Source organism: Scomber japonicus, chromosome 1 (assembly GCF_027409825.1).
Source record: "Scomber japonicus isolate fScoJap1 chromosome 1, fScoJap1.pri, whole genome shotgun sequence".
NCBI classification, from domain to species: domain Eukaryota; kingdom Metazoa; phylum Chordata; class Actinopteri; order Scombriformes; family Scombridae; genus Scomber; species Scomber japonicus.
In genome coordinates this window covers 2,276,089-2,291,843 of record NC_070578.1, presented here as the reverse complement: position 1 = coordinate 2,291,843, position 15,755 = coordinate 2,276,089, and the positions used below count along the sequence as shown (strand labels likewise).

At 40.8% G+C, this 15,755-nt stretch overlaps 2 protein-coding genes across 3 annotated transcripts in view; one reads left to right on the top strand and one right to left on the bottom strand.

The window, feature by feature from the left end:
* The window catches only part of sh3gl3a (SH3-domain GRB2-like 3a), a 48,415-nt gene extending 38,426 nt beyond the window's left edge, over positions 1-9,989 (top strand). The window contains exons 7-11 of one of the 2 annotated variants that reach the window (XM_053322722.1): positions 2,298-2,401; positions 5,005-5,129; positions 5,238-5,270; positions 6,984-7,049; positions 7,992-9,989. In XM_053322722.1, the coding sequence (XP_053178697.1) occupies positions 2,298-2,401; positions 5,005-5,129; positions 5,238-5,270; positions 6,984-7,049; positions 7,992-8,194 (531 nt within the window). In that variant the 3' untranslated portion in view covers positions 8,195-9,989. Of the gene's footprint in view, positions 1-2,297; positions 2,402-5,004; positions 5,130-5,237; positions 5,271-6,950; positions 7,050-7,991 lie in introns of both variants that reach the window. The other variant, XM_053322717.1, reaches the window with a different exon arrangement.
* Positions 9,990-13,737: 3,748 nt separating this feature from the next.
* On the bottom strand, positions 13,738-14,940 carry gjd6 (gap junction protein delta 6). The gene is made up of 3 exons (XM_053321998.1): positions 14,618-14,940; positions 14,473-14,551; positions 13,738-14,376 (listed from the first exon to the last, which is right to left on the bottom strand). The coding sequence occupies exons 1-3, from the start codon at positions 14,938-14,940 to the stop codon at positions 13,738-13,740; spliced, it is 1,041 nt and encodes a 346-aa protein (XP_053177973.1).
* Between the last annotated feature and the right edge of the window lie 815 nt (positions 14,941-15,755).

The following is a 15,755-nucleotide window of genomic DNA, read 5'->3' as shown; positions in this document are numbered from 1 at the left end:
AAATAGAAAGCAATCAGTTGTGTAAATATTCCTCCCCACTCAAAGGATTTTTACACAAATACATTTTAAAAGTGCTATTTATTGAATAACTTTTTTTTCTTTTTTTTCACAATTTTTACAGAGGTTTTTCATCAGAAACATAACAAAAACCAAAATGAGACAAAACAAACAAAGAACAAACCTCCCCCCTCCCCACATCCCTGTTATTTATTGAATACCTGTACAAACACTGAGAATCTAGCCACTGACCAGTCCTAACCCTCCTCAACAGTTCTTTTTAAGAAATATTAACATATCAGCCTTCTCTGGAGCAAGGCATGCCCTTTCCTGGCTGATTGTGTCTCCAGCAGTTGAACATATTCGCTCTGTTGGAGTGGATGATGCTTGGACACATGTATAATTACAGGCCATGTCAAACAAAATGGGGAATGTCCCTCTCCTCTCCCACCACCACTCAACAGGATTGGTGGTGGTCAGCTCTGCAGGTAAAGCTCTGTACAGTTCAAGCTCCTCAAGGAGTGTCGCTGCCTGGATGGTTTTAAGGGCCAGGTCCTCCTCAGCAAACAGCTCCCCCAGTGCAGAGTCAGACATGGAGTGGCTCATAGTCACAGCAGTGACAGTGATAAAGATAAGTATCAAGGTAAAAATTAAGAGAGAACAAAAACAAGTGAGAATAAACCAGAGGAAATCTGCTTAGGTTTGTCTATTTAAAAGATGAGTAAGTAACGAATGGTAAGTATTATGGAAAGCTTACATGTATTGTGTCCGTAGATGCAGCTTCTTCATCCTCTTCTTCCTCCTCCATCCCCTCTTCCAGTTGGTCCTCTTCATTTTCCAGTGCATGCTGTGTTAATACAGTTTTATATCACTATTCTGTGTGGCATCAATACTCCATCTTCATCCCAAAAAGTACAGTAATAATAGTCAAAATTAAGCGAACCGGTTCAGAGTTTTCACTGCACGCCTTCCCCTCCAACCTAGACCAAACGGCAGCATCTAGTATTTTGGTCTTAAACCTGGGGTCCAGTGATGTGGCCTCTTCCAGGAACATCCTGATATTTCCTCCTGGGGGAGAAAAATAATATGCCAGTACCAGTGTTAGACCCTTTCATAAAATATTATTAGTGATTTACTACAACAACAACAAAATACATACCGTGTAACGCTTTGAAAGGTCATCCCACACCCTTTTCTTAATGGCAGCAGTAAAGGTGGAGTCTGCATCCTGAACCTTGAAGTGGCCCTCAAGCTTCTGCAGGATGGGCAGAATTTGGCCACATGCAGGAGTCCTTTCTGAGGACACACAAAGTGTTGAGGTGTAGAGGATTCTCATCACTCTCACAAACTCTTCTGCACGCCTGAAGTCCTGCTCGGTAATTCTCTCCAGCCTGAAAAAAAGAAGACAACCACCACACACAAAATAAAAACAGTTTTAATGAAGAAATCAAATTAAAGAAATACCATGTCAGACTAGTCATAATGTCATGCACATCAAATCTTACCTGTCCCTTTCCATTGACCTCCTGAGCCTGGGGTCCAAAGATGCTGCCTGAATGGCTGAATACTGCTCTACAAATCGTTCCATCATAATATAGAGTGTATTCCACCTGGTTCTCACATCGAGCATGATGTTACGTATCTCTTCTGCCACAAATGCTCCTGTCTGGGCCTCATAGACAGCTCTAGTGTGGAGAACCCTTTCTTGCAGCTGACCTCCCTTACAAAAGTGGGCAGTGACTGTAATGTAGTGATCTTGGGCTACACTGGTCCAACCATCACAGGTTAGCGCCACATGCTCAGTCTCCTCCAACTCAGCCTGCACTCTCTCCCTCTCTATGGCGTACCACGCTGGTATCAATGTATTAGAGAGCATGTCTCTTGATGGTGGTTGATACTGTGGGTTAAGGGCAGCAACCATCTCTCTAAGTAAAACACAGGACACAGAGCATCTTAAATGTCTCATCTCAAAGCATTAGTTGTTGAATACTTCAATTTACTGAGCATAAGTGGTGAGCTGAGCTGAGCTGAGCTGAGCTGAGCTGCCTACAAACATCTATACTGGCTGGCTACCTAAACCAAGGTGACTCCACTGTTGAAAATGGCTGAAGCCCCTTCCCCTGGTGGCCTTTTGATAGAATGCAGTTCTAAGTTACTTCCGCGTTGGCCTCATTTCAGAGGACCGGAGCCCCCCCCCCCCGATTAAACATGAGGCAGCTCACTGTTTAAATATGCCAGTATGTTTACCAGAAATGTATGGATTGTATGTAATGTGTGTATGTGTGTGGATTGGCCAATAGGTGGAGCAGGTGACCCAGCTGTCGGCGCTGATCGAGGCAGCTTTAGACTACCATCGGCAGTCGAGTGAGATCCTGGAGGAGCTGAGCGGGCAGCTGCAGAGGAGGTGAGGAAAGTGCTCTGCTGGACTGGAGCTCGTACTTAATTTTGTTGTCATTAATTACTCTTCAGCTTTATCCTCTGTGGGATCACAGTGTCACTCTGTTTCCACTTTTTAAAAAAGTCATTTCAGAGTGCTTATGACATTGAAAGCATAGTGTGTGAGTTTAGGTGACAGTTGGTCTCTCAGCGGTATATTTAGAAACCAAGCTCTTTATTTGAATGAATTATGGGCACAGTTTGGTGCATGTTTGTGGAACTGGCTCAGAACATGTGACCCACAGCAGGCAGGGAGGATAAGAGGAGGCATGACTAGTGATGTGGGTATCATTTCAAATGGATACATGTGTTGGGAACATACTGGGAATACATCTGGGCAAGAGACCAGGGGCCCTTGAGCACAAAATATGAAGTTACAAGGTTTCCATCTGACAGCAGTGTTATCCAATCTGAATAAAATAAGTAGTGTCCAAGGAAATAAGTCTGATTGACCGTTTTATTCGTCAATTTGACAACTGCGATGATTGGTTAGCAGGCCACAATGCACTGTGGTTATATTGTAACAAGAAAATGATCATTTGCAGAATGAGCATGAGCTTCAGTGTCCAGAGGCCTCTTTGGTTATTATAATATTGTAATATTGTCTTTTACTGGCTTTACGATCTGTATTACAGTACACTGTTCTAACTGTTGAATTCACAATGAGCAAGTTGTCTTTCACAGTTTCATTGTAATTACCAGTTCACATTTACAAAGGCGGAACCTGCCCCCCCCCCCCCTAGTTTTCAGGCTGAAGAGATACTAGCTGAAGTTCAGTGTCAGTATTTGTACAGATAGCTGCATGCATCACACATTTATCTCCCTAATAGTTTTTAATCACTTTACCATGTCTCTGGAGGAGTTTCTCTAGGTCCTGTGAGAATTAAGAGTTGGAAGCCGAATCCTTATCTGCCTCTCCTCCTTAACTTCCTCTGCCTCTCTCTAATGAGCAGTAACATCACAGTGACTGAGACCCACAGCTCTCCTTTGATGGTACCTGATAAGAACATTTTCAAACAGGACGCAAAAAGCACAAAGTCTAACAATGTGCTTTTGACTGCAAGGCACTATAATGTAATATTAAAACAATAAAATAAAGGTGTAAGGTTCCTTTTCACCCACTTGGTCATTTTATCCACATTACTTATGATTATTATCAAAAAATCTCATTATGTAAATATTTTAGGAAAACACCGATAGTCATCCCTAATATACTGTCATAATATCAATATGAATAATATTGTGATATTTGGGTTTGTCCATATTGCCCAGCCCTTTACATGTGTCTATAACATATCTGATTCAGTTCCAATACCCAAATGATACTTTCTAAAGGATCAGGAGCCTATGGCATATTTTTATTGATCAGTATCAGCTAAAATTCTGAATTAAATCAACATTCACACTAATAAAAACTGTGCCATTAATGTTTGCCTATGCATGGAAAGTAAATAGAAGGCTCCATTTTATAATAAACTGAACAGTTTAACAGTTAATAGTTCATTTCCAGCTCTATATTTTAATTCTGGAATTCTACTAGAGTAGCTTTGCTTGATTCAAAAAATGCTCATTTATCTACTACTGGTCCTTTATGCAGCCCCTCAGTTCAGCCTCTGGCTCTAACAGGCAGTCTTAGCTCCAGTCTCTTTAAGGCCCTGCTCCCGAAGAGACCACTCTGCTCTGATTGGCCAGCTTTCTGAAAGCCTGTCAGGGAGCAGCATGTATCAGAGTCATGTTAAGTTACTGCTGATGCAAACCCAACATTTCCTTTACTGCTTTAAATGGACTAATTAAACAACTACAGTATGCACTGCTTTACTTTGCAGTGCTGTGTAATGGAAACACTGCTGATGTGTATAGGTTGTTGATCATTATCTTAATATGAGGGATTCTCTTGTCTAGTAGACCCCCCCCCCCACAGGGCTGGGTTGAAGGGTGAATTCATCAATCTGATTGCCTCAGTGGGAGTTGGAGGGAAAGGTATTCTACAAAGCAGGTTTAGTTTGTTTCTGAGATGAAGGTAACTCAGTTTTCAGTTCCAGGAAGACACGGAACTAAAACCGGGGGTCAGTTACCATGGTAACTCTCTGGCAGGTTTTCTCCTCCTTCACTGTCCTGATGCTCTGCTCTGCTCCTGATCGTGATAGTCACTTTTATTACCATCACAGTCAATTTATGAACTGTCATTCACTTGATGGTTTAGTCATTTCACTTACTGTCATGGCACTGTAGAATTATTTATCTACTACAGACCTTTAATTTATGTAACATATACATATATAAAAATACGGAAAGCATAATGGGTCCCCGGACAATGAATTGGCAGATATATAATATTGAGGGTCTGATTGATCAGGCCAGAAAGACTTGATCAACACATTCCTAGACAATTATTGAATAGACTGCTATGAAATATGGTTCTGACATGTTCCACACAGGATGAATTGTAACTTTAGTCATTAGCGTTTAGCGCCATCATCAGGTCAATCTTAATGTGTCTAGTACTTTGCTTTATGAACACAGTTTTCCTCTATAGTACAACTTTTTCACTCTGCTATCTCTTCACACCAGGATATCTGAAGCCAGCAGTCGGCCCAAGAGAGAGTTCAAACCAAAGTCCATCAGGAGCAGCCTGGAGACCCTGGACAACAGCCAGTACAACGGTCTGTCCTACAGCTCCTCATTCAAATCCACAGGTACAGCTAGTTTTTACTTTCCTTTCTGTAATTTTCTGTGTCAACTCCATCTTCATCGTTTGCTTTAAGTTCTACTGTTTTTTGTTTTTTTTCTGTTATCCCTTACAGATATCGAGATCAATCACACAGTCAATGGGAAAAGTAGGTATTCCTTCATACAGTGTTATGACGTGAGGGTCCCTGTTATTTACCGTTTGGCCTTTTATGACACACTATGGGCTAAATCCACAAAAAGAGAGTTTGGGACGTTAAACTGGTACAATGAGACAAAAAAAGCCCCTGCAAATTAACCACAACGTGCTGCCAAGTAAATAACGTCATGTCACCTGTTCCATTTGCATGTGTGTAAATTAGTAAATAAAGGACAAATTGCACTCAGCTGCCAAACTTTATGGGCATGTCTGTGCCAGCATATCGTTAGTGCAAAATCTTTTTTGGATAGGACTTTACAACAGGACAGATTGCAGGTGCAAATGCTGCACAATTCATGGTGCTATTAGTGAGCACAATCCATTCTTTGTGGATTTGGCCCCGTAAGTGCTTCCCTCCACCTGGCATTGATGTCAGTCATATCTAAAAATGATGGTGTTGGATTAAAACCAAGCATTAAAGGCATTAACTGAACATTGAACAGTAAGCAGCTCATCTCAACCATTCCAAACTTTTGTCTCTTTACTTAGTGAGTTGTTTGTATGGAGGGCTTTCAAGGCAAAGACTGTTATGTTGGTATAAAATCTACTCAAATGAAGATCGAAGAGAGTGCAGTAATACATTTGTGGGCACTTGTCATGTTGTGTGAGCACAGTATTCGTTTTGTGTTCACTCAGTTCCACATGTGATATCTTTTTTTGCAGTAAAAGATAGTAGATAGTAACCAGTAGCTGGAGTCCCTCAGATATAGCTTTAAGCAGCAGGCTGTCTTATCAGTCTGTGAAACTATAATTTTAATATATGGAACAGTGTCATTTTAGATTAATTTTAAATGCCATAAACTACCAATAGTTTACCATTTTAACCAAAAGTGAATATCAATTTAGCAGTCGTATCTAAATATGATCCTACTTCTGTTTGTAATTAGAACTAGACCGATATATCAGCCAGCCGATAAGAGGACACTTTCTCACCCTACCATTTATAAATATGATTTCATTATATCCTAAGTGTCCATTTCTGTAGATGTAATGAAAGTGAAATCACTTAATGTCTATTTTAATATGTCTAATATTAGTTCTTATATTACTCTGTTTTTACAGTATTGTTTATTGGCCCCATTGTGTGGAGCAATGTTCCTATAGGAAAGTGCTAATGGGAATGTTAGACTTCCTCCCAGAAAATCTTGGCTCAAACACGATTGTTTCAAGGAGTTTTAATAAGTCTGAGAAAATAACTGATGAGTAAAAGTATAATAAAAATGTCCCTGCACAATGTGAAATCTTGATATACAGAGGGATTAAGATGAAAGGGTGCACTAATTGACTTCCATATAACTTCTACCTGCTTCACTTTTATGGCTCCTTTGTTTATGCCTGTAGAAGTCAGCTAACCTGTGACTACATTTAGTCTGTTCACATATATGATATAGTTAAATGCATGCTTGACCTCCTCTGGAGTGGAGTCAGTACAGTTACAAACACAAATGTCAACAGCAGGTGAAAATAAGACAGTTCATGCCACTGCAGTTTTGGTGTCTGAAAAACAGTTGTCGCCCTCTGATGGTGAAATTCAGTCATAGCCAGTGGCTCTATTGTGACTCATTCAGAGGATGTGTTCTTCCTCTCGTACTAGATGTGTGTGTACTATTTTGTGTGGTCTTGTGCTCAGCTCCATCTCCATGTGTCTTCACATCTCACCCAGCTGATCATATAACCTCTGTTCCACTGTCATGGCCTGAGAGCCCTACTACCAATGGCTTTGATCACCGTGAGTAACACACACTGACTCTGCATTTATGTCTCACTACTTGTGCTGAAACTAATAATTGATTAATGTCTATATCATATAAAAATGCAAAACATATGCCAGATACAGCTCCTCACATGTGAGAATATTTGGGGGTTTTGGATCAAACCAGCTAGTTGAGTTGAGTTGAGGAAAGTACATATTTGACTCAATATTTTGACAAAAATATCTGAACTCAAGGTACTCTAGCTTTAAAAAAAAACCAACAACTTTCAACTATATCTCATGGTCTTCATCAGCAGATGAGGTTTTTCTCAGTTGTTATGGAGATTACTTAATATTTATACGGACAACTGAGCAAAGGACTTCGTCCACTCAGGTTCTACCTACCAGCTTTTACTGGAACTTTTCAGAAAATAACATTGTCTTCATCATCAGGAGGTGTTTGCCCAGTTATCATGGAGATGGATAAGATTCATACTCAGTACCAACAACTGAATGAACAGCTACTCAAGGTCCACTTACCAACCTCTTCTGGTGCTTTCAACCCCATCTCATAGTCTTGCTCTGTTGTCAAAGAGATGACTCAGTATTTGTTCTTAGTGCTGACAACTGAGTGAACTTCTTCCATTCAAGGTCACCTTATCAGAAACTTGAAGTCCCTTCTTATGGTCTTCATCAGCAGATGGAGCTTAGTCAGTTGTCATGGAGATGGCTCGGTATCGGTACTGATGAAGACTGTGAGATGTGGTTGAAAGCATTTGAAAGTTGTCACACTGAGCTCTGGAGCCCTATAGTGGCATTTTAATTTATTGACAGAAGCATTAATCAATTAATCTGAAAAATAATTGAGTTCGATGATGACTATGATTATTCATTTGCAGCCCTGTTTTATGTACATTTAATTAATTAGTGAAGCAACACTTGAAAAGTTCTTAATGTCTTCCTGTGTTTTTGTTGCAGAGACGGAGGTGTTGGACCAGCCGTGCTGTCGCTCCCTCTATGACTTCGAGCCCGAGAACGAGGGCGAGCTGGGCTTCAAGGAGGGCGACATCATCATCCTCACCAACCAGATCGATGACAACTGGTACGAGGGCATGATCCATGGCGAGTCTGGCTTCTTCCCCATCAACTACGTGGAGGTCATCGTCCCCTTGCCTCAGTGAGACTGGCTCCTTGAGTCCTCCGCAGACTCCTTCCTTGCCTCATCACATCGTCTCAGCTCGGGCCTGAAAAAGCGTGTGGCCAGCTCAGCTCCAAGCCGAAAACATATTCTCTCTTCTGAATTTCCAAACAAGCCAGAGAGGTAGTAGTTTGTCTGAAGCCGACGTAAGATCAAATGTCACCGATTGCATTGTTGTTGTTTTTTTTGATATTTATGGACCTGAAGCCAACTGAAACCCAAGCCATTAAGTGGGACACTTTGCCTGGTTGGACCATTTGTGTCCTTTACAGTATATCTTACCGAGGTGAAAATGTCAAGAAGTCATCAAACTCTGTCATCATCCTGTCAGGACTTTAGATCAGACTGACTTAAAGAACTGACAGGATGATTGCTACCTTTCACTTCTTCTATAAGGCTGTTAAGCATTACAGAAGTTTATGTAATTGAGCTGTCCGCCTCCTTTTGCCCCCTCACCACAATCTTATACTCTTCTCAACCTTCGCTGAAGTGCACAACGGTCATCGTGATTGCATCGTTGGACCATTACAAGAAGATTATATGCTCCTTTTTTGCATCACAGCCACATGAGGAACATGACAAACATTTAATTATCATAGAATTATGATAATTGAATGAATTATCCCCCATAAACGAGAGGTTTAAGTTAAATGATCAGTTTGCATTACACAATTACAAAAAACCACTTACCCCTAGTATCCAATCATGCATATAGTTTTATGTTTGAAAAATTACATTTAAAAAACATCTAACAAATTCATGAGGTAATTGCAAAAATATAGATTTTTTATTTTTTATTTTTTGTAATTTGAGTGAACTGAATATTTGAAAAGAAAAAAAAAAGAGAGCTGTTGATGAGCTGTGGCCAGCCCATATTTTTAGTAAAGCACACCTCCAATATGGTCGCTACAGTCCTGCATTTTAAGGGTTTTGCATTTCATATTTTGAAAGCATTTTATGTTCTTATGTTGTAACATTTTCCTTATGATGCCTCATGAGGCCTTCAAGTGAAACCTTGCCAAAGTGAAAGGATCATTCCAGTTTCCTGCAACTCGGGTCTTATATTTTTGTAGTTTCGATCGTTATTTTTAAGAAGTAATAACGTCGTGCTTATCAAGTTAGTGGCTGGGATCTGGGAGTACAGAAGTCTCTAGTTGTTAGCAAGATTAGTGGTCAAACAATCAGGCGGGTTATAAAGCTGCACTAATCAATATTTTAGATATTAACAATTGAGACTGCTCATATGTAAAAGGGGTCGCATGTAATGGAAAATTAACACCTGACTTCGTACATCCCCCTCTTAAGTGTCTTTCAGCCCAGTGTTCTGGCTTCATGACCTCCAACTGTACTGATTTGGTTGAGTCTCACAGCTCTCATCAAACTGGTCTATGAACCATGGTTTATTAGCAACATTTAAAGTGAGCTCACTTTCAGATTTAGCTACTTATGAAGTGGTTTCGTAATGTGGAGAAACAGTTAGATTGTCTGAGTCTTTCCTTGTTGAACACTGTTGTAGCAGCGTCATCATGTTCCCAGATGTCATCAATCCAGAAGTGGACCTAAAAGTGCGAAAAAACGTCGAAATTGTAATGAACCAAAAATGATCCTTTTAAAAATGTTAAATTCAGTCCTCGCTCTTAAACATTTTAATCAGTGTTGGCTTTAGCTCGATGATGCTCTTCCCTCACATGCAAACATTCCACTGCTATTTATTTTCCACGTTTTTATCATGTGCATAGTTTTGTGAACTTTTTGAAAGCCACAAGCCGTTGGACAGCAGTCACAACAATGAGCAGTGTTTGAAACCATCACATTGCACTGGGATCATGGTAGACTGTACGTGATATGTGTTACTAGTCCGTTAGACTCTCTCTCTGCGTCTACTATGGTCTGTCTCGTGTTGTAATTCTGTACCTTTCTGTTCACGACCTCTCTCTCACACTGACTTTGCCTGTCTTGCCTGCTGTGCTCTTAAGTGTCGCCCAGAACACAAACCTTTTACGATTGTGAGGAACCAAACTCTCATCTCTCTGAATGTCCCTCTCTTTCTCTGTTTACATGCTCGGACTTATTGTGACATGATGTAAGGACTGTACCGCCTGCTCTGCGTCAGATAGGGATGAATGCCTTGACATTGAAACCATATGAAAGTGCTTTTTTGAAATGTTGTCTGTATTGCACTGAAGCTTTAGAATCTACCTACCACATACGTTTATGAACATGCACCTTTTTTTTATTTGTTAATGTTTTATTCTTCCTCTTCCTCAGCGTTGCACTTTTGTCTTGTTCACAACGGGGTTATAATCACTACCAGATCAGATATATATGTAAAGTCAAAATGGTAGCTACTTAGATTTCTATAACCACAGATGTTCTTTGTACTGTGCTGTGATGAATCCACTATCTCAATTATGTAATTTAGATTGGAAAAAATGATTGTTATCACATCAAAAATCAGACAGATGTCTATGGAAGTATCCTGTTACGTTGTGAAACTCATTCCAGTTCTCTTATTAGCTAGTGATGAGCGGTAGAATAAGTAAAGACCTGCAGTTATGGTCTGTGCTGATACATTTATTTAGGAAGTTCTATCATGGTATAAGTTAGTAGAACACCTCGGCAGCCTGATATTCTTCTTTCCTGACAACATTCAGTTTAGAAAAGGGGTGAGATTACCTTCAATTCTCAAAAACAAGACTAACATCAGAGAGAACCAGACCAGATTTAGATACACAGCTTCATTCCTAATTTCCAGTTTTATGTGAATATTTTCTTATATTTAAGTAAGAAACCTCCCTGTTCTCTGGTCTGCTCTTATTTGATGTCTTTTCTTCATGATTCAACACAATGTACATTTTCACAGAATTAGTTCTCTAATTAGAATTAGTTTTCTACCTTAAAGGTAAAACAGTTCCAAGACTTCCTGCATCTGGAAGTCTTGACACATCTGTATTTGTGACTGAACAGTAGTTTAACATCGCTCAAAAAACTGCAAAGTAGAAGCAACAGGAGTGGGCAGCGTTCATTTCGTTAGCAATGACTAAGACGAAAAGTAGTTTTTTGAGACCAAAGACAAAGTTAATCATATATTTCATCCATAGATAAAAACTAAAGAATCTGACAGACATACAAATTGATCAATTACTGTTTTAATTCATAATAAATATACAACTATTACAATCTGATTTAACACTGTTGTTGTGCTGTGGTAATGTACATTATACAGAATGAGTCAGTATGTGAGCCACTGTAACAGGTCTCTATGTTTACCAGCCTTTACTAGCAGCCAGCTGAATATTAGCCTTTATTTGAGAATTCAAGGGAAAATATTCTCATGGCACTTCCACAAAAACCTTTTTTCTCCGGAAATTTGTGTAATTGGGTCATTTAGTTATTGTACACAGAATTGCTGTTAATGTGAACAGAAATAACCCCAGACCTAAACTCAGGCATGGGTGTCCAATACTGTACGTACTCAATGGACTCTTTTTCTTCATTATTTAGTTTCATCTGTCATTGTATGTGGACTAACTATACTTTAATAGAGAGAAGAAGAAACAAAATGTATCGGGATACTTACTGTTACCTTGCAATTGCTTAGATGTTCAAGATGTTGCATGATGACTTTTCTAAAGATTGTTATGATGGATTTTTGGATACTGGGGAGTTCTTAGCACAGGGTTGTTACCTGCAACACCCATTACATCACAGAACAGAAGGGATCACAAGATTTAATCCTGCGTCCAGTCTTAAACTACTCTTAGGACAAAAACAAAAAAAAACCTTTGACTGGGTTTACAGATGATTGGGCACTGATTTCAAGATTAGCCTTTTTTCTTTTTTTCTTTTTTACAGTGAGCCCCACAGTATGAATGACTGACTCTTTGATACACTAAGATCTCTCAACACTGTACCTCTGTTTGCCTTTGCAGTCCACAAAAGTCTCTCCTCAGTATTTGTTTTACAACCAACTTCTAGGCAAAGGAAACTGGCTACGCATCTCTGTGTTTTATTTTTTCAGTAGCATAATTTATGCAAGAGGTGTTTTATAGATGTTGTAAATGAATATATTAATAAATATATTGCGTAAATAAATGACAAGCAAATATTGAGCTGCCAGTCATGTGTTTTGTTTCATTTTTGTGTGTGTGCATTTTTTTCTGTGAAAAGACATGCTTTTGTTATGTGGCTGTTTTTCCTGGTTTGGGCCCCTTACTTCCAGTGAAGGGAAATCTTAATGATATTTGAGAGAACAATGTGCTTCCATCTTTGTGTCAACAGTTTGTGTTTTGCCCTTTCCTGTTTCAACATGAGCCCTGTACAGACAGCCAGCTCCATAAAGAAATGGTTTTCCAAGTTTGCTGACGGCAAGCCAAGCTTCATCACCCAACACTGATGTTGGATGATAATAAAAACCTCACTAATACAGCCAGATAACAAATCTAGTGGAAAGTCTTCAATGAGAGAGTTGAGGCTGTTTAAGCAGCATGTGGTTTTGACTCACATTTTAGTCTTTAATTTAATCTTTAATCTTTATTTATATACAATAAATCCCAACAAAAGTTAACTCAAGGCACTTTTAACATTGAGCAGGTCTAGACTGTACTGTTTAATTTAATTTAAAGAGAACCAACATTCCTTTATGAGCAAGTACCTATTCAAAAATCATACAGAGATGTGATGTCTACATACTTTTGCCCTATAAAATACCCCAAGTCAGTAGTTCTCCACCTATGGGTCAAGTTTTTTTTAACTTTTACTATCTAATTTGAAAATGTATAGGTTTAGACCTCCTAATACTAGTCAAATTGAATGACTAAACTGTTCAATTCAACCTATATTGGTGGGTAGAAAATAGACATGATTTTCTTCACTAATCAGACATCTGTCCATTCAGTGGACTTTAACATGTGTAATAGATCCACAAAGATAGATTTCTATACCATCGTGATTACCCTCACAGGGTACAGTAGACACAGTGTTAAAGCACATATTTTAGTGTCATCAGGTTTTAAGACTCACCAAGAATTAGCAAGTATTTATTGGCAACAGCTTTTATTTTATTTTTCAGGATGGTGTTGAAGCTTTAGTTTATTAACTGATAACTGGTCTGTCCATTCAGGTATAATGTGATTTTTTTCCCAGAACTCAGAATGTTAAGAGTATTTTCTTATCCAGTCTGAGAGATATTAGTTGATGAAAAAGGAATCCAATAAACCAAGTCCATTTTCTCCCTTACTGTAGCTCTAGCAATATCGAGCCATAGAGATAGTTTTATAAGTCTAGGTGCATAGCTGTATCAGAGATTGTCAACTCCACACTAGTACAATAGGGGTGAATGGAATTCAGTTTGTGGTGTTTACAGTTTTTAGATACATTTAAAATCCAAACAGTAATGTGTCTTTCTGGAAACTGTCCAGGAAAGTTACACAGACCTCATTGGGACTACTTTCTACTGAGGAAATGTTCTGTGGGTTATCCTGAAAACAGGGTTAGGGTTAAATAATAAATAATTATGGTTGTAGATTATATCCAGACCTCAGCACTCCTTTGTTTGGACCCCCTGATCTCCTGCTTCTTCAGAGGCTGCCTCTCTCCTTTCTGGCAGTCTTGTCTCTTTGGTTGCTCTGGTCTCGTCTCTCTGGCCTCCTGAGTCTCCTGCATTCTGCTACAGTTGGCAGCACAGGTCCAGTTGGGCTGGTGACCCACCACCAGGTCCAAAGTGGGCAGGGATGTGGTGCTGGTCATATCCCTGAAGCCCATCGAAGACGTGAGAGAGGGACTGTCTGGTGGGAAGGTTTCATATCCCCCTCTCATACCTGGACAACCTCCCCAGGACGCCTTCTCGCTCAGCCTCACCACCTGACGGATCTTCTTCCAGCCCAGGTGGTTGAGCTCCAGTAGGTTGAGTAGGATGCAGAAAACCCCCACGCAAAACATGAAGAGCAAGAAGATGGTCTTCTCTGTGGGCCTGGAGACGTAGCAGTCCACTGGATGGCTGCAGGGGGCTGAGGAACACAGAAAATGGACAGGCACCTCAAAGCCAAACAGCTTCCATTGGGCCACAACAAAGCCCACCTCCAAAACAGCACGTAAACACACATGGAAGACGTAACACTTGGACAGAACCCCTCCAGAGACCACGTGACCCTCTGGAATCCCATCCTTGTAGGTGCAAGCACGGGGCTGGCTAAAGGACACCATGTTGTTTTGTTCTATCCTCTTTAGGCTTTGGATGTTGATGCCTTCAAGCACATCTGCCAGGCTGTGACCCAGATGCTTGTGGGAGCGGATGGAGCAGCTGTCTGAATCGCAGCTCCGATCATAGGCCTCCCGTCCACTGCCTCCCCCAACATCTGGGCCTGCCTGGCCTGGGAAATCCCCCTGTCCTAGCCCTTGCCTCTGCATGGCATTGTAGGGCAGCTTGGACAGGTTGTGCCATGTGTAGATGATGAAGCACAGCGACGGTGTGGAGACGCTGATGATGTGAAAGACCCAGAAGCGAGGCTGCGAGATGGGCGCAAATGCATCATAGCAGACAGTGGAACATCCCGGCTGCAGCGTATTGCACACAAACATCTCCTGCTCATCGGTGTACACGTCTTCAGTCGCCACGGCAACAATGAGCAGCCGGAAAATGACCATAACAGTGAGCCACAGGCGACCGATCATTGTGGAGTGCTGGTGGACGGCATCCAGGAGACGTTTGAGTAGGGTCCACTCCGTCATGGTGGCTTGTGGCTGCCGGCTGCCTCGAGGAGGGACGAGCTGCCTGGAGTAGAGCAGTCTGCTCTGGACAGATCCACCTCTCCTCCTCCTCAAGTCTTACCCTGTTGGACCTGCTGACACCCTGACCTACCCTGCAGAATACCTGATCTTGCCTAAACTTGCCCACCTAACGTACACTACCCTCTGTTCTTGAGTTTCTCTAAATTCTTGAAACTATTGCTTGTCATTTCTTAGTCAAACGTTCTTCTACAACCAGAGCACTCCTCCTCCTTTGGTTTAGCCTGTGTAGACTTCCTCTCTGCCTGAATGTTCCCTGGCTCTGCCTGCCTTCAGAGCAGTGGAACCATTGCAAGAGAGAGAGCCACCCCATCTTTCATAGATAAGGATGCCCACTTGACATGAGTCACTTGGCGCGCTTACTTCTCTCTTGTCTTTAGGATCCATTTTAAAACCAGGAGACATCACCCTTCCTCTACTGGAGGACTCACTGATAGTGCCGACTGATAGAGCATTCTTCACAGATTAGTACTCTGAAAGCTAATGGGCTCTTCCTTTAATGGAGAGGCATATTTTGAATGCTGCAGCGTTGATGACCAGCGCAGACGGGCATGCTCACTGTCAGATTCTGGGAAAACCCTTGGATGCTGATATACACAGAGAGGGTTCATTAAAGTTGTGACTGGGTACATAACTGAGTCAAAATAATTAAGAAATAAGGTTTTGAACTGGTGAAAATAAGACCTTCCATATTTCAACCTTAATACATCATTGGTGTCTGGTGAGGTTTTCCGTCCCGGGGCTTGTTTTGACTGCTC

Bases quoted from the DNA above. Each gene is read 5' to 3' on its own strand.
- gjd6 (XM_053321998.1), bottom strand. From the start codon at position 14,940: ATGACGGAGTGGACCCTACTCAAACGTCTCCTGGATGCCGTCCACCAG. The intron at 14,552-14,617 runs GCAGAGGCAAGG...TGGGGGAGGCAG, and splicing joins AAGCTGCCCTACAATGCCAT to TGGACGGGAGGCCTATGATC. The intron at 14,377-14,472 runs GCAGATGTGCTT...TGCACCTACAAG, and splicing joins AGCATCTGGGTCACAGCCTG to GATGGGATTCCAGAGGGTCA.